Source organism: Corythoichthys intestinalis, chromosome 13 (genome assembly GCF_030265065.1).
Source record: "Corythoichthys intestinalis isolate RoL2023-P3 chromosome 13, ASM3026506v1, whole genome shotgun sequence".
Lineage (NCBI taxonomy): Eukaryota > Metazoa > Chordata > Actinopteri > Syngnathiformes > Syngnathidae > Corythoichthys > Corythoichthys intestinalis.
Genome location: NC_080407.1, coordinates 45,639,094 through 45,656,666, shown reverse-complemented (window position 1 = coordinate 45,656,666; position 17,573 = coordinate 45,639,094). Strand labels below are relative to the sequence as shown.

General features: G+C 42.5%; 3 protein-coding genes across 4 annotated transcripts in view; 2 read left to right on the top strand and 1 right to left on the bottom strand.

Moving 5' to 3' along the window:
• Positions 1-4,625, top strand: part of faah2b (fatty acid amide hydrolase 2b) — a 9,830-nt gene extending 5,205 nt beyond the window's left edge. Inside the window, exons 6-11 of the mRNA XM_057855555.1 lie at positions 57-192; positions 1,809-1,926; positions 3,644-3,763; positions 3,823-3,934; positions 3,997-4,185; positions 4,245-4,625. Of these exons, the coding sequence (XP_057711538.1) occupies positions 57-192; positions 1,809-1,926; positions 3,644-3,763; positions 3,823-3,934; positions 3,997-4,185; positions 4,245-4,420 (851 nt within the window). The 3' untranslated portion in view covers positions 4,421-4,625. The remainder of the gene's footprint in view (positions 1-56; positions 193-1,808; positions 1,927-3,643; positions 3,764-3,822; positions 3,935-3,996; positions 4,186-4,244) is intronic.
• On the bottom strand, positions 2,993-16,862 carry nelfa (negative elongation factor complex member A). 2 transcript variants are annotated; one of them, XM_057855553.1, is made up of 12 exons: positions 16,227-16,862; positions 10,762-10,971; positions 9,749-9,920; positions 9,524-9,685; positions 7,844-7,933; positions 7,648-7,775; positions 7,499-7,568; positions 7,325-7,413; positions 5,711-5,819; positions 5,309-5,634; positions 5,135-5,234; positions 2,994-5,069 (listed from the first exon to the last, which is right to left on the bottom strand). In XM_057855553.1, exons 2-12 carry the CDS (start codon positions 10,969-10,971, stop codon positions 4,885-4,887), a joined length of 1,641 nt encoding a protein of 546 aa, XP_057711536.1. In that variant the 5' UTR covers positions 16,227-16,862; the 3' UTR covers positions 2,994-4,884. The 2 variants fall into 2 exon arrangements, with proteins under 2 accessions (XP_057711537.1, XP_057711536.1); XM_057855554.1 differs by lacking the exon at positions 16,227-16,862 and having other exon boundaries at positions 2,993-5,069; positions 10,762-11,643.
• nicol1 (NELL2 interacting cell ontogeny regulator 1) lies at positions 16,224-17,573 on the top strand. Its single transcript, XM_057855563.1, has 4 exons — positions 16,224-16,480; positions 16,553-16,680; positions 16,737-16,825; positions 16,904-17,573. The coding sequence occupies exons 2-4, from the start codon at positions 16,560-16,562 to the stop codon at positions 16,970-16,972; spliced, it is 279 nt and encodes a 92-aa protein (XP_057711546.1). The 5' UTR covers positions 16,224-16,480; positions 16,553-16,559; the 3' UTR covers positions 16,973-17,573.

The window sequence follows — 17,573 nt, the reverse complement described above, 5'->3', positions numbered from 1 at the left end:
ACTGAACCTATTCGGATCTCGCGTATGAACAGATTTTCATTTTCTGATGTTTGCAGGCGTGGTTTCCAATGAAAACCAGTTCCCCCCGTTCACCGGCAGACACGAGGAGTACGCCAGCGCGGGTCCAATGTGCCGCTATGCCGAGGACCTGCTTCCCATGTTGAAAATCATGGCGGGACCAAACGCGTCTATGTGAGTCTCCAGGTACAGTGGTATGAAAAAGTATCTGAACCTTTTGGAATTTCTCACATTTCTGCATGAAAGCACCATCAAATGTGATCCGATCTTTGTCAAAATCACACAGATGAACAGACAGTGTCTGCTTTAACTAAAACCATCCTAACATTTATAGGTTTTCATATTTTAAGAAGGATAGCAAGCAAACAATGACAAAAGGGGGAAAACAAGTGAACTCTCTGCCTAAGGAGACTTAAAGAAGAACTGAAACTACAAGTCAGGTGTGTGCCTAATTACTGATGAGTGGTTTAAAGCTGCCCTGCTCACTTTAAAACACACACCTGGTAAGAAATGTCTTGATGAGAAGCATTGTCTGATGTGCATCACGACTCAGTCAAAAGAGCTTTCTGAAGACCCGCGATCAAGGATTGTTGATTTGTATGAAGTTGGGAAAAGATACAAAACCATCTCAAAAAGTCTGGATGTTCATCAATCGACAGTCAGAGTCGTTGTCTACAAATGGAGAGAGTTTGGCACAGTTGCTTCTCTCCCAAGGAGGAGCCGTCCACTAAAGGTCACACAAAGAGTTCAGCGCAGAATACTCAGATGTAAAAAAAGAACCCTAGAGTGTCTGCTAAAGACTCACAGAAATTACTGGCACAGTCCAATATCTCTGTGCACACATCAACTATACGTAGAACTATGGCCAAGAATAGTGTTAATAGGAGGACTACATGGAGGAAGCCACTGCTGCAACATCAACGCATCATCCCCACCGTGAAGCATGGTGGAGGGACCATCATGATTTGGGGCTGGTTTGTTGCCTCAGGGCCTGGACAAATTGCAATTAACAGAAGAATGAATTCAAAAGTATCAGGATGTTTTGCAGGAAAACCTGAGACCGTCTGTCAGACAGTTAAAGTTAAACGGCAGTAATGATCCAAAACACAGAAGTAAATTAACTTCAGAATGGTTTCAGAAGAACAAAATACATTTTCTGGAGTGGCCAAGTCTAGAGTCGCCGCGGTGAACCCGCTAGGCCCCGACACCCTCCTTAACCGGCCCGTCTTCACAAGCAGGCGCCGCAACAGAGGCGCCGGATTGCGGGACCGGAGGGGGTCGCGGCGGAGCAATTTGTCTGGTTGATTCAAAGTCCAGACTTGAACCCCATTGAGATGCTGTGGCATGACCTCAAGACAGCAATTCCTGTCACACATCCCAGGAATCTGAACTGGACGACAGCAGTTTTGTAGAGAAGAATAGGCCAAGATTAGTCCTGATCGATGTGCCAGACTTATTTGCAGCTACATGAAGCGTCTGGTTGAAGTTATTGCTGCCAAAGGGGGCGGGGGGGCAAAATATTAACGGTGTATTTTCACTTATTTTCCCCCCTTCTGTCATTGTTTGCATACTACATCCTCATTAAAATATGAAAACCTATAAATGTTGGGGTGGCTTTAGTTAAAGCAGACTTTTTTTTCATCAGTGCGATTTTGACAAAAATCACATCACATTTGATGGTGATGTTATGTACTAATGTGAGTAATTCCAAAAAGTTCAGATACTTTTTCATTCCACTGTAGTATCTGTCTCTGCTGGGTCTGGTCGGTATTCATTTAGTTTTTGCGCAGGTTGCGCCTCAATGACGAGGTGGAGCTCAAGAAGCTGCGGTTCTTCACTGTACCAGACGACGGCGGATCTCCTCTGACGTCCCCTGTTAGTGAGGAGCTCAGACAAATCCAGAGGAAGGTGAGTCATGTGACATATCATAGTTGATAACAAGCCATGGCCAGCCAAAGAGCCAAGAGAACTGACTTTGTGGGGAAAAAAAACATTCTCAGTTTTATGGACCTCAAGATCATGGGGTGTTTCGGGCTATCACTCCAGACCCAAATTTCCTTTAGGCAGTTCTTAATTTGTAAATCAAAAGGTGCCAGAACGCAAAGTACATATGACAGTGCAGGGATGACGAGACGGGCACAGGTCCCAGAACATACGCAGATATGGTGTTGAAAACAACACTCAAATGCCTACTTGCCATGCTGTAGGACTTACAAGCCTCAATTTCAGATAAAATCCATGGACGAAAGACATTACAGAAAGACATTTTGGCATGTTGAAATACCGTTTGATCCTGATTGCTTGCTCCCTAAATGCCGCAAATTTCCATTTTTTTTTTTTTTTTTTTTTTTTATGTCAGGGGTGTGATTCGTTGGGCAAGCTTTTTTGTGCATCAACAAATCTCCGACTCTTTCAAATGACGTTTTGTTAATGAACTGTAAATTTGTTCTGGAAATGAATTCCGATCACGTCGTTTTCAAAGTATCGGAATTGGCAAAAAAGATATCGGACATGCCTTTTTTTAATATATATATTGTTTTAATTAAATCGTTTTCTAATTGTATTTAACGTTACAGACATAAAATGTTACACTCATCCAGAGTCTTTAGGCTTAAGGTAGGGTTATCAAATTTATCCCGATAACGGCGGTAATTAATTTTTTAAAAAATGTATCCCGTTAAAATATTTAACGTAATTAATGCATGCGCTGCACGACCCACTCACGCATTGTCGCGCTCAATCTGTAATGGCGCCGTGTTACCTATATATAGAGCTAAAAGGCAGCGTAAAATGAGTAGAGTGAATTTTGGCAGCCTTTGGAGGCTTTTTTTAATTGGCTAAAGCCTTATAATCCCTCTCCCTACGATTAGAAATAATGTGGGAAGCAATGTGGGGAAGCAAGGTAGTAATTTATCTTTTTCTTAACACCCTATGTTATTTCCCAACGCAGAGAAGATATATCAATTGGTAGCACTACGCACAGTCATAGTTGCACTTCCCATCATGCATTTGGGCATGGCTACAGTATCATTTACTGAAAGCTCAACAAATACACTAGATGGCAATATTTAGTCACAATATACAAAGTCACATTTATCCTTTAAGAATTACAAGTCTATCTATCCGTGGATCCCTCTCACAGAAAGAATGTTAATAATGTAAATGCCATCTTGAGGATTGTCATAATAAACAAATACAGTACTTATGTACTGTATGTTGAATGTATATATTCGTCCGAGTTTTATTCATTTTTTTCTTAATGCATTGCCAAAATGTATATGATCGGGAAAAATTATCGGGAATGATTGGAATTGAATCGGGAGCAAAAAAAAGCAATCGGATCGGGAAATATCGGGATCGGCAGATACTCAAACTAAAACGATCGGGAGCAAAAAAACATGATCGGAACAACCCTAATGGATATCAATTTTTTTATACATTTTTAAAAAACGTTTTTATATTATTGTTTTCTATACACAAGAGGTGCCGGATCTGCCCAAATGAGTCCCGGAACACAGGGAGGCCAACATCAAGAAGTGCCGGATCCTGTTGAACCCCTGCTGTTAGCGCAAAACAAGTACCGCACAGAACTTTAAACTGCTTTTCAACTCTTGTTCCTATTCAGGTTGTGGAGCGACTCCAAGCGGATCTAGGGGTGTCGGTCCAAGAGGTGCGCTTCCCCGAGTTCCGGTATGGCTTCCGAATCTGGGACGCCTACATGAGTCTTCCGGACAAAGAGGGCAAGGTGCGAGGAGATGTAGAACCGTACCCTGGCCGATTCAACGATTAACTCTCCACTTGCAGCCTCCGGTTCCGTTCGCCGTGGAGTTGGGAAAGCCGGGCCGGCCGGTGTGGCCCTTGTGGGAGGCGTTGAAAAGCATGCTGGGAAAATCCGACCATACCGTCGCCGCCATCAGTGAGCGCAGATCAATGTCTAAACAGAATCGTCTTCATGGTTTGACTCTACTTTGTTTGAAGGTCTAGCCATCATGGAGATGAAGTCGGCTTCCGGTCATTCCAGCTTCCTCATCAAGATGAAGGAAAAACTCCAGAAGGATGTGGACGATCTGCTGGGTACCGACGGGGTGCTTTTTTACCCGTCGCATCCTAGGGTAGCCCCCAAGCACCACCACCTGCTTTTTAGACCCCTGGACTTCGCCTACACTGGTATGCTAGAGAACCGTTGGTGGTCTTGTGTCGATATATAAATAGTTTTCTTTCCCTAGGGATCTTGAACGTTCTGGGTTTGCCGGTCACCCAGTGTCCTTTGGGGCTAAACAAGGACGGTCTTCCCATGGGGGTGCAGGTGGTGAGCGGGAAGCTTCAGGACCGGTTGCCCCTCGCCGTGGCGCTGTACTTGGAGAAGGCTTTCGGAGGCTGGAGGGAACCTCACGCCAGCTGATGTTTCTTTGAGTCGGAATGAGCATCACTAGTTGGATTGGACGTCTAGCGCAGTTGATGGTAGCCAAAAGAGTATGACACTGAATGTAACTGACTAAAATTTTAAATGATGGCGTAGTGCTATTCAAATCTGGGAACTTCTTAGGTGATCAGCTTTCGAATTAACGTCCTATTTAATTCAAATAAAGAGATTTTTTTTCTCAAGACTCCTAGTCATGCTTTGAATTCACTCCCAGTCGTACAAAAGTGTTAACAGTCTGCGGTCACTTTATTTTGTTTTGTTTGGAAAAAAGGGGAGGAAGCGCTCGACGCCGGAACAGAACGAAGGGGTGAACGAAAATAAGATTCCGCGTGAACTCGCGCGGAGGAAGGACCTTCTCTCCTTTAGTTTGGTCCCCGGGCGCTCGGTTGGGTTCCGACTCTTGAATGTGACGGTGATTGAGTGAAGTCCGCCTGTCGCAGCTCTCAGGATGTGTTGGTGATGGGCTTGTACTTTTTCAGGCGGGTCCACTGACCCGTGGAGTAGTTCATTTCGAAGACCGTGTCCACCAGCATGGTGGTGCTGCCGGTGCCGTCCGCTTTGGGTAGCACCTCCGTGTGCTCGCTCAGCTTGATCTGGATGATTTCGCCTTGCTCCGGGCATGGGTTCTCTGCCGGACAACGATTTAGTGCCACGAAAATCCGTTGACATTCGTGAAGAAACTAGCGTACGTACCTCTGGATCCTGCCATGAACCCCAAAATGAGGGCCTTCTCTGGTCTGGTGACCTTGTTGGCGGTCTTGAACATCTCCTGAGCTGCGTACATCTGGTCCCTCTGAGATGTGTGGAAAATGGACATGATTCACGGTTTGAGCGTTAATGAAAGCTAGCGCGCGAGCGACGCCGTACCGTTAGCGAGAGATTCTTCTTGGGCTGAGGTTGAGGCGGCGTAGGAGCGGGCGTGGGCGTCTGGGGCGTGCTGGGCGGCTGAGCCGGCGTCTCCGGTTGACCTGCGGTGGCGGCGGCTGGTGGCCCGTTACTGGCCGGCGTGGAGGCAGGCGTGCTGGGGGACGTCGGTGTTGCCGGGTTGGCGGCGGTGCTCGCGTTGTACATCGGCGTCCTCTGCTTGTACTGGCCCGAGAGGGAAGCGGCGGGGGCGCCTGCGCCCGCCGTCGCCGACTCCTCCGATTGGCGAGTTGACTGCAACGTATCCCAGCCTGAACCGCCCGCGTTTGCTTTAGGGGAGACCACACCATTACCGGCTTTGCAAAAGGGCTTCCCGTAATTGTCCAACATTCAAATTTGGCAGACCTGGTTGCGCCTCGGAGCTGGGAATGTACGAGGAGGAAGGAACCATGCTGGGCGTGGCCGGCAGGTAGCTGGTTGACGGTAGCGGGTTCTCATTAAGCGCCCCGAGTTTCTGCAACACAAAGGGACCTTCAGAGCTCCTTTCAAGATAGTCTTTACATTTCGTTGGCCAACCAAAATGACGTGTACATCACATATCTACGTACAGTACCTGACAAAAGTCTTGTCGCTTGTATACACATGGAGCTGAAGTGTCCCTCTAATATATTTGTAATCCATATTTTCTTACAAGAAATGGATAATTGTAATCCCATCAGGTTTTAGAAAAACATTTCGGTGCCAAACGAAACTGTTGAAAAGTGTTCTGATGTTTACAGCTTGGCAAAGCCCATTGAGATGCACACATTAGATTAGAGCTTCACCTGTTACCAATAATGGATCAATTAACTCTCAGGTGTGTATACAAAGAACCCCAGTGCACAAGACTGCCACATCAACCGCAACCTGACCTCTGACAAGATGCCTACGATTCCTCCCGAGACCCAAGTGTTAATTATCAAGAGGCTGAAGATCAGATCCACTGCAGATGTGGCAGACACTTTCAATGTGTCTCAGCGTCAGGTACAGAGGATATAAAAAAAGATATGAACAGACTGGAGACGTTTTTGACAAGCCCAGGTAAGGGAGACCCCGCAAGACAACAGCTCAGGAGGACCGGTTGTTGGCTGGAAAATCCAAAGCCAGTCCTTTTTCCACTGCAGCAGAGCTCCACGAGACCTGGTCACCTGAAGTCCCTGTGTCAACCAGAACAGTCTGGCGAATTCTGTCTAGAAATGGCCTCCATGGTCGAAACAGTGCCCAGAAACCAGCATTAAACAAAAGACAATTAAAAAACCGTGTGGAATTTGCCAAGGCCCACACCCTGTCAAAAGGATGGATGCTGGAAAAGTAGCAAAAGGTGGATTTTTCAGATGAATCTTCCATTGAATTACACCACAGTCACCGCAAATATTGCAGGAGACCTACTGGAGCCCGCATGGATCCGAGATTCACTCAGAAAACAGTCAAGTTTGGTGGTGGCAAAATCATGGTCTGGAGTTAGATCCAGTATGGGGGTGTGCGAGAGATCTGCAGGGTGGAAGGCAACATAAATGGTCTGAAATATCAACAAATCTTAGCTGCCTCTAACATTCCTAACCATAAAAAGTGACAAATTCTGCAGCAGGATGGTGCTCCATCGCATACTTCAATCAAGATTCTCCAGGACTGGCCAGCCCAGTCACCAGACATGAACATCACTGAGCATGTCTGGGGTAGGATGAAAGAGGAAGCATTGAAGACGAAACCCAAGAATCTTGATGAACTCTGGGAGGCATGCAAGACTGCTTCCTTTGATGTTCCTGATGAGTTCATCAATAAATTGTATGAATCCTTGCCGAACTGCATGGATCCAGTCCTTCAAACCCATGTAAGTCAAACAAAATATTAAATTTGGATCTCACAGTATCACTACTTAGAGTCAGGTTATTAGCAATGGTTTCAAAAAAATGGATACGCGACAAGACTTTTGTCAGGGACTGTATGTAAACCAGGTCTTCGGAGTCGAGAATCAAGCACCTGCGCAGAGACGAGGCCTGCCGCATAATCCGGTGTGGTGTTTTCCACAACTGCTTCTTCTTTGGCTGCTTTCTCGTCCGCTTCCGTGTCTAGAAAAGATTATGACATCCAAATTCAGATCTCTATACTTGACAGTCAAGTCCGCAAGCACGGTCTGAAGGAAAATGTAGTTACCCAAAGTCTTTCTCCGCCTTTTTGCCTCTCTTCCAGCTCCGACCATGTTCAGCTCCTTGATATCCAACAGCTAAAGAAGGAAAAACCACGATGAAAATTCCCAAATTAATGACACTGAATCTGGTTTTCGTTGAAAAACGAAACACGACCTTGACCCCCCGCTCCTTGCGAAGGGGTGTGCGCGCTGGGGCGATGGGGGTACGGTTGCTGGGGGGGCTGAACATACTCGGGGCTGTCGGGCTGCGAAATGGAGCCTTGGGGATCCCTTTGAGAGGCGCTAAAAAATTGGACAACAGATCTTAGTAATCAATCCGAAATCCGGAACTTTTCATCGCACTGACTCACTGGTGGTGTCAATCTTTTTGACTAAACCTCTCCCTTTGGCGTGAAAAGGCACTCCGGCAGTCTTCTTCAACTGCTGCGCAGTCTCTGTGGCTGGAATGGAAAACATTTAGCATTGAGCGCTACGTACAGTGGGGGCAAATAAGTATTTAGTCAACCTCTAATTGTGCAAGTTCTCCCAGTTGAAAATATTAGAGAGGCCTGTAATTGTCAACATGGGTAAACCTCAACCATGAGAGACAGAATGTGGAAAAAAAAAACTGAAAATCACATTGTTTGATTTTTAAAGAATTCATTTGCAAATCATGGTGGAAAATAAGTATTTGGTCAATACCAAAAGTTCATCTCAATACTTAGTTATGTCCCCTTTGTTGGCCCATTCCTCCATGCAGATCCCCTCGAGAGAAGTGATGTTTTGGGGCTGTCGTTGGGCAACACGGACTTTCAATTCCCTCCACAGATTTTCCATGGGGTTGAAATCTGGAGACTGGCTAGGCCACTCTAGGACCTTGAAATGCTTATTGCGAAGCCACTCCTTTGTTGCCCTGGCTGGCTGTGTGTTTGGGATCATTGTCATGCTGAAAGATCCAGCCACCTCTAACCTTTAATGCCCCTGCTAATGGAAGGAGATTTTCACTCAATATCTCTCGATACATGGCCCCATTCATTCTTTCCTTTACACAGATCAGTCATCCTGGTCCCTTTGCAGGAAAACAGCCCCAAAGCATGATGTTTCCACCCCCATGCTTCACAGTGGGTATGGTGTTCTTCGGAGGGAATTCAGTATTCTTTCTCCTCCAAACACGAGAACCTGTGTTTCTACCAAAAATTTCTATTTTGGTTTCATCTGACCATAACACATTCTCCCAGTCCTCTTCTGGATCATCCAAATGCTCTCTAGCGAACCGCAGACGGGCCTGGACATGTACTTTCTTCAGCAGCGGGACACGTCTGGCAGTGCAGGATTTGAGTCCCTGGCGGCGCATTGTGTTACTGATAGTAGCCTTTGTTACTGTGGTCCCAGCTGTCTGTAGGTCATTCACTAGGTCCCCCCGTGTGGTTCTGGGATTTTTGCTCACCGTTCTTGTTATCATTTTGATGCCACGGGGTGAGATCTTGCATGGAGCCCCAGCTCGATGGAGATTATCAGTGGTCTACTATGTCTTCCATTTTCTAATAATTGCTCCCACAGTTGATTTCTTTACACCAAGCGTTTTACCAATTGCAGATTCAGTCTTCCCAGCCTGGTGCAGGTCTACAATTTTGTCTCTGGTGTCCTTCGACAGCTCTTTGGTCTTGGCCATCGTGGAGTTTGTGGAGTGTGACTGACTGAGCTTGTGGACAGGTGTCTTTTATACCAATAAATGAGTTAAAACAGGTGCCATTAATACAGGTAACCAGTGGAGCCTCGTTAGAAGAAGTTAGACCTCTTTGACAGCCAGAAATCTTGCTTGACCAAATACTTTTTTCCACTCTAATTTGGATTAAATTCTTTAAAAATCAAACAATGTGATTTTCTGTTTTTTTTCCCCACATTCTGTCACTCATGGTTGAGGTCTACCCATGTTGACAATTACAGGCCTCTCTAATATTTTCAAGTGGAAGAACTTGCACAATTAGTGGTTGACTAAATACTTATTTGCCCCACTGTATAGTCCCCAAAATTTCTTTGAAAAGTTATACATTTCTGCAACAGCTCCGCTCTGAGGGTGGCGCTCTTGGGCTTCCTCTTCAGCTGGAAATGTTTAACCGGGGGCGTCAGGGGTCCCACCAGGGTGGTCAAGGCGCTCTTGTTTAGGTACTGGCACTCCAGAGGAAGCATGGCCGACGTCTCGCACTCCCCCACTGCCAAGAAAGATTGAACGGTGATAAATGGCTTCTCGCGCCCGCTTGGAAAAACGGCGTTACCTTTCTCCCTGAGCTCGCCGAGGATGTCCTGCACGTTTGGATTCTGCTCCTCCAGATCCAGGTTGAGGGAGCCCGTCTCCGGGAAGGATTTCAGGATGTCCGCCACCATCAGGACCCAAGGTTCCGAGTCCACCGTCGCGAGCTGGATGATTTCCGAGAGAGCTTCCTTCATCTAGAGGCAGCCAATGAGTTAGAAGTTTTTCTTCTCCTGGCCAAGATGCACATTACTTTATCACTAGAAAGGTTAGGGTTACGACCAGGGGCGTAGGTTTGCATTGGGGCTGTAAGGAAATAACACTACCAACTTTTCAGGATGTCACAATGTTTTTTATTCATTTCTTTTAGTGTTTCTGAATGCTAAAGAGTTGCGCTTTTGAAGTAATTCATTATTTTTTTTAAGCTTTTTATATGAGTTTGTTCTGCATGATAAAATGTCTGAGTGAGTGCTCGTCAGAGACTGGTGATTCCATACTTTTTGCTCGGGGTTGTATAAGGCACATCGGATTATAAGCCGCATTGTCGGGCAGGTGCGCCTTATAGTGCGGAAAATACGGTAAACATGAAGGCTCATTATGTATTTGCTGTGAACTTAGTCATTTTCATAGTAGGCTAATATAGCTAATATAGATACCTATAGTATGTGTTGCCTTATTTATAAGGCATATATAAGGGTTTTCAATTTTTTGTGGCTAGACATTTTTTTTTTATTATGACGTTATTAACTTTTAAATTATTATTATTATTATTATTTTTATATATTGTTTTGTCATGTCTCGTGTAATTCAGACTTTTGGACACAATATTTGATAATATGTGGGTCCCTCAGATTGGAAATGACGGTCCCGCCCCCTTGGTTTAGCTAGCGTGCTAATGCTAACCTAGCACACGGCTGTTTTGCATTGCGGTCCGACACTTTCGCGTCTAAACGAAGTGAGCAAAGTTGTTCCGGCGTCAAGGCAACCTTCTCGGGAGTGAGGTGAAGACATTCAAGTGTTAACAGGGATGGCGCTCACCTCGTCCACGGTCCGCCGGGGAAGATGCAGCATCCCCAGGAGCAACTTGAGCTTGACGGGCGGCGACAAGCTGGAAAAGCACAAGCGAATGTTGTCGATGACGGAGACGGTGAGCAGCGACGCGATGCTCGGCGGCGTCCACAGTTCGTCCGTGGAGCCCAGTTTGTTGTGAAGCCACAGGCCAGTGTCGCTGTCCTTCATCGACGCCATCTTGGAAAAAAGAAGTGTTTTAGTTCGGGCATTTTAATGGACTACTAAAACGGCAGTTAGGACCCCGCCCTCATCTTCGTGGAGGCCTTTGACGTTGACGCTCAAGTCATATTTCAGAACATTAGAAACCCGGGAAGCTTTACTGTATTTTATATTGTGCTAAAAAAAATAAATGATAAATGGGGACATTGTTTTTATGAGGTGATTCGCAAAACCAATGAGATGTATTGTTTTTGTTGTTTGTTTTTTTTGCTGTAACTTTATTGACCATGACAGCGAAACAACGTCAGGAACAGACAAGCCCGTCCGCGGGGGTGGGGTGCGGTGGGGGGAGGTGGGGGGAGAGGTGCGCAACCGGGTCTCAGGACCATAGAGGCCCCTGAATGACCCTTAATTTATTTTACTTTACGTTCACATTTTTTTTATATACTCATTGTCTGATTAAATATTATGTTCCACTCGATACATACTTAAAAACTTTAACATATTTGCTATTTAAAATATATATTTTTAGGGCTGTCAAAATGATCGCGTTAACGGGCGGTAATTAATTTTTTAAATTAATCACGTTAAAATATTTGACGCAATTAACGCACATGCCCCGCTCAAACAGATTAAAATGACAGCACAGTGCAAATGTCTACTTGTTACTTGTGTTTTCTGGAGTTTTCTCGCCCTCTGCTGGCGCTTGGGTGCGACTGATTTTATGGGATTCAGCACCCATGAGCATTGTGTAATTATTTACATCAACAATGGCGGGCTACTAGTTTTTTTTTTTATTGAAAATTTTACAAATTTTATTAAAATGAAAACATTAAGAGGGGTTTTAATACAACATTTCTATAGCTTGTACTAACATTTATCTTTTAAGAACTACAAGTCTTTCTATCCATGGATCGCTTTAACAGAATTAATAATGTTAATGCCATCTTGTTGATTTATTGTTATAATAAACAAATACAGTACTTATGTACCATATGTTGAATGTATATATCCATTTTGTGTCTTATCTTTCCATTCCAACAATAATTTATAGAAAAATATGGCATATTTTATAGATGGTTTGAAATGCGATTAATTAATTTTTAAGCTGTAATTAACTTGATTTAAAATTTTAATCGTTTGACAGCCCTAATATTTCTTCCTTTTTTTGCACAACGCCCCCCGTCCCCCATCCCTCTGTTTTAGCAGAGAATGGTTTGACCCCGCTGTGGCGCACTCAAGGCTACACAACGTACGCATACGCCCCTGAATGAATTATTTTACTTTACATTTACATATTTATTTAAATCATTGTCTGATTAAATATTATGTTCTACTCGATACATACTTAAAAACCTTAACTTATCAAATATTTCCAATGTATATATACTTTCCTTTTTTTGCACAACGCCCCCTCCCCCGTCCGTCTATCAGAGAATGGTTTGACCCCGTTCTGGCGCACTCAAGGCTACACAACGTACGCATATGAGGAGTTCAAGAGGGGGGCAGCTGTGTCATTGCACGTAATTGACTTTCCTATGTATGATTTTAAATTCAAGAGTTTCCCGGTAAAATATTGTCTATTAAAGTTGTAAACCAATAAACAAACAATGAATGAAGTGAACAAAAAAAGACATTTTTAGAATGGGTCAAAATTGTTTTTCGAACAGATCATGTGATTAGACCCTTAGACGGTCATTTGCTTGCTTAGCCAAAACCAACCGAGGACCGAAGAGGCAAGATGGATAAACAGATATACTTAACTAATGTACGTAATATGTAGCAAGAACCAAGGATTGAAAATGCGGACAATGAAACCCTAGAGAGCACCTTCAAAACGGTGAGGAGAGTTTCAATTTGCCCCACTAAAAACGCTAATTGTACAACAAAGCCACCACCAGTGTCTTGCCATTGTAGTTAGCCCCGTCAAAAATTGTATCCCATAGCCGCATAAATATCTTTTTCTACATTCAGCAGTACGTAGGTTACGTTATACGACAGACAAAAATAAGTTTTTTTTTTTTTATGGATCGGCCATGTTTTAAAACCTCATAAAATCAGTGCAGCGCAGTGGCTCCGCCCAGGGGATGCAATTTTTGACGGGGGTAAGTTGGCACGGCACCGGCGGCCGTACCATATTCAATGGATGAGTATAGCGGTCCTAAGCAGCCTGATTTAGAATTCCCCTCAAGAATGATGGGAAACAAAAAACTCTTATTATTAAAAATATTCTTGTAGTTCTGCAACGATTAATCGATTAACACGAGTATTCGATTAGAAAAAAAAAATTCGAATTAAATTTTGCTGCTTCGAGTATTCGTTTAATTAAAGTGGCATTGTAATGGTTTATTTTAAAAGTGTTTGCATTTATTTTTATTGATTTGGGTGGATACACTGCCTTTTATTCTGCCTCATTTCACTTGGCTGAATCCAGCTGCTCCATGTTAAGACCAACATAAACTAAGTTTTTGTTTGACCTAATGTTTTTTTTAGGGCTGTCAAACGATTAAAATTTTTAATCGAGTTAATTACAGCTTAAAAATTAATTAATCGTAATTAATCGAATTCAAACCATCTATAAAATATGCCATATTTTTCTGTAAATTATTGTTGGAATGGAAAGATAAGGCACAAGATGGATATATACATTCAACATACGGTACATAAGTACTGTATTTGTTTATTATGACAATAAGTCAACAAGATGGCGTTAACATTATTAACATTCTGTTAAAGCAATCCATGGATTGAAAGACTTGTAGTTCTTAAGAGATAAATGTTAGTACAAGTTATAGAAATTTTATATTAAAACCCCTCTTAATGTTTTCGTTTTAATAAAATTTGTAAAATTTTCAATCAAAAAATAAACTAGTAGCCCACCATTGTTGATGTCAATAATTACACAATGCTCATGGGTGCTGAAGCCCATAAAATCAGTCGCACCCAAGCGCCAGCAGAGGGCGAAAAAACTCCAGAAAACACAAGTTGGTTTTAATTTCAAAATAGTAATTATGAAGGAACTCTTCACTATTCAAACTAGGAACTATTTTCTCCACCAGAGGGCAGTCATGCTCTTTGGATGAATAATGCTTCATTTATGTAATTTTTTTTCTCTGTCGGAATTCAATGATTAAAACAATATTAATAAATTATTTGGCTTAATGTAATGGGTTATTGTACAGTATCATTATTACAACAGTCCATATAGATAATTTTGTGGTCAGTGAAAAAAAAAAAATCAAACATTGTAAGCAGTCACTCACAATGTTATCAATGACTTGATTATTCTTTTCTTACTTGTACTTGAAAACATTTTTTGACGACTACTTTTACTTTTAGTAACTTGAGTAATATTTTGAAGTAACACTACTCTAATTAGAGTAAATATTTTGGCTACTCTACCAAGCTCTGGTCAGGAATCCTTAACGTTGAGCCATTGACTTTATAATATAGGTATAATATATAGAATATAGGTTTTGAAGTCTATAGTTGAGCCTTTCTTTACTCACTTTGATCAGATAATAATGTATTTTGAAAATTATTTAGTGCTGACGGCGAGCGTTCCCTCCTAGTCCAAGCAGATTGGACGTCTATCTAAGTCAATGGCACTGAATTATTATCATTCAGTGCCAGCCATTCAAGTTAAAATGCATTTGACGTCAATGACAGCCATTCATTTGGCCACGTACGTCAATTCATTTTTTAAAAAATTGTATTTATTCTAAAAATATGAAATACACATGTAATGTTCATGTTTCAGTTCGTTTTTTAATTTAATTATTTAATTTGAAGTTTTAATCACGTTTCAATGCCACTGACGCAGTGGCGCCACCAGGGGGTGGCCACGGCCACCCGTATAAATTGGTTGGCCACCCCACTGTCCACCCTGCTTGCCAGTATATCGTTAGATTGTTGTAGCATCAGTTATGCATTTCATCCCAAATGAATGCATTTATTTTGTGTTGTTAAATGTAGGGCTGTCAAATTTATTGCATTACCGCGCGGTAATTAATTTTTCAAAATTAATCACGTGAAAATATTTATCACAATTAACGCATTCGCAGTACGACTCATTCACGCATTGCCGTAAACAGCCTACAATGGCGCTGTTTTAATTCTATACAGAGATAAGAGTCAGTCTCAAGTGAGTGGAATAGTTAAAAGCATTCATTGGGGCCGTGCTTTTAATTGGCAAAAGCTTGGTCATCTCTTCCACAGCAACTATAAATATTGTGGGAAGCGACGTGGGGAAGAATGACTGGAGTTGATCTTTTTTTTAACACCCTGTAGTGTACCCAACACAGAGAAGATAGAGCATTTGCAGCCACCACACACAGTCATGGTTGCACCACTTCCCATCATGCATTTGGGCAGAACAGTTTAGTCGGTACAGTATAATTTACTGAAAGCTCAACAAATACACTCGATGGCAATATTTAGTCACAATATACAAACTCACATTTATCCTTTAAGAATTACAAGTCTTTCTATCCGTGGATCCCTTTCAGAGAATGAATGTTAATAATGTTAATGCCATCTTGACGATTTATTGTTATAATAAACAAATACAGTGCTAATGTACAGTATGTTGAATGTATATATGTCCTGTGTCTTATCTTTCCATTACAACAATAATTTACAGAAAAATATGGCATAGAGATGGTTTGAATTGCGATTTATTACGGTTAATTAATTTTAAAGCTGTGATTAACGCGATTCAAACATTTTAAACGTTTGACAGCCCTAGTTAAATGTACACGGTATGCCTAATATATACATAACACAATAAAACAGATTTGTTGTGGAACTCAAAATGTTAACTGGACAGTTACGGACTATGCACATTAAATCATTAGTAACATCAAATATTACACAATACACCAAAGTATATCAGTAGCCGTGTCCTTAAGTCTTTCTGATAGTTTACCCCTGACCTTTTTACTGCAATAATATTGAAAACCTGAAATTATGGCTTTTAGTTTTGGGCACCCCAAGATTTTAAGTGGCCCCATCTGGCCACCACTATGAAAAATTTCTGGAGGCGCCACTGCAATGACGGCAATAGACGTCCAATCCATTTCGTGTTTCGTTTAAAATTTTTAAATTTTTGTTGGATTTCGATACCAATTTCACAGTATTTTGAAAAGGCAACCTATCATTTCACCGTTTTTTTGCGATTACAATTACAAAACATCCGATCGATGCATTTATAGGCTCAATTTTCATCGCAATATATGCCAATATTTGACGCGTCATTAACCGTCATCACATACCAGTGGCGTCGCAGAGCGTCTTTACTTTGCATCGCATAATTCCTCCGTCTTTTCTTATTGATTTTTCCTACACTCGAATAGCTACACTACACATGCAAATGATCATCCCTTTTAGTCCGACTAAATCTTTATGACATCATTTGGAAGACACTTCCTTTGAATCAATTGCGGGCCTTCGTGCGCATGCGCGAGCATCCCATCAAAAACATCTCCTCGCCTTGATCCGTTTCGAATACGACCAATTCCGACTATAGGTAAGCAAATCGCGCCTTTTTAATACTGTGAGGATGATAATGGGGTCAAAATAAATAAATAAACATGCGCAGGTATCGGATGATGACATCCGGAGGTATGATGCAGGCTGCGACGCTCTTGCTGGCGGCCCAGCTCGTCTTGTGCCACGGTGTTGCCGCCGATGCAGACCGGGAAAGCGGGACTGTCATCCCCGCAGAAAGTAGGTCCCCGAATTCCAAGCGATTTTGCTCAAATGACGCAATATTATCTCTTTAGGTCGCCCGTGCGTCGACTGCCACGCGTTCGAGTTCATGCAGAGGGCCCTGCAGGACCTGAAGAAGACCGCTTTCAATCTAGACGCCAGGGTACGAAAGTCCATTTTGCTCGGTTTTGTCTGGATTTGTATGAAAATGCTTTTTTTTTTTTTTTTGCGTGTGCGACAGACGGAGACGCTGGTGCTGAGGGCGGAGAGAAGAGCTCTTTGCGACTGCGCGCCCAGTTTGCTCCGCTGAAGACTCCACTAATGTATTGAGGTTTTCAGCGCCATTGATTGGACGTCCATCGCCGTCAATGGCACTGAAACACTACGATTCACTGGGCTTTCCTTAGCACAGCACTGTAGCATGAATTCACAGCACCTTTTTGTAAACGTAGAGTGCATGTATAGATTTTCAAGTGACGTCAGTATCGATATGTGGCGTTTTAAATATAATAGTGTGAAGAATATGTATGGGAGGGGCAAAAATAAAATGTGGATTTACTGTTTTTCCTCGATTGTTCTGTGTTTATGTAACAATGTCGTCGTAAATTTATCTGTATAAATTCCATTTAAAACGAGAAATACATTCGGTATTTGGATTTTTAAATTTGTGTTACAAAAAAAAACTTAACATTCTTATTAAAAAGTATTCTATTTGAAAATAGCCAAAAACAAAAAGGATAAAGCGGCATTCTTTACGTTTTCATATTAATATCAGGGCCGGGCCCAGCCTATACACAGACTATGCAGCTGCTTAGGGCCCCTGACCACCAGGAGGCCCCTAATCTGGCAATTGTTTAATTTGTGTTCTATTTTGTTTACTACGGTTTGCTTTATTTGACTTTTTTGAGTTT

Excerpts from the sequence above, each read along its gene's own strand:
- nelfa (XM_057855553.1), bottom strand. The coding sequence starts at position 10,971 with ATGGCGTCGATGAAGGACAGCGACACTGGCCTGTGGCTTCACAACAAA. Across the intron at positions 7,414-7,498 it reads AAGGCGGAGAAAGACTTTGG|ACACGGAAGCGGACGAGAAA; the intron begins GTAACTACATTT and ends AATCTTTTCTAG. Across the intron at positions 5,820-7,324 it reads CAGGCCTCGTCTCTGCGCAG|AAACTCGGGGCGCTTAATGA; the intron begins GTGCTTGATTCT and ends TTTGTGTTGCAG.
- nicol1 (XM_057855563.1), top strand. The coding sequence starts at position 16,560 with ATGATGACATCCGGAGGTATGATGCAGGCTGCGACGCTCTTGCTGGCG. Across the intron at positions 16,681-16,736 it reads GACTGTCATCCCCGCAGAAA|GTCGCCCGTGCGTCGACTGC; the intron begins GTAGGTCCCCGA and ends TTATCTCTTTAG. Across the intron at positions 16,826-16,903 it reads CTTTCAATCTAGACGCCAGG|ACGGAGACGCTGGTGCTGAG; the intron begins GTACGAAAGTCC and ends CGTGTGCGACAG.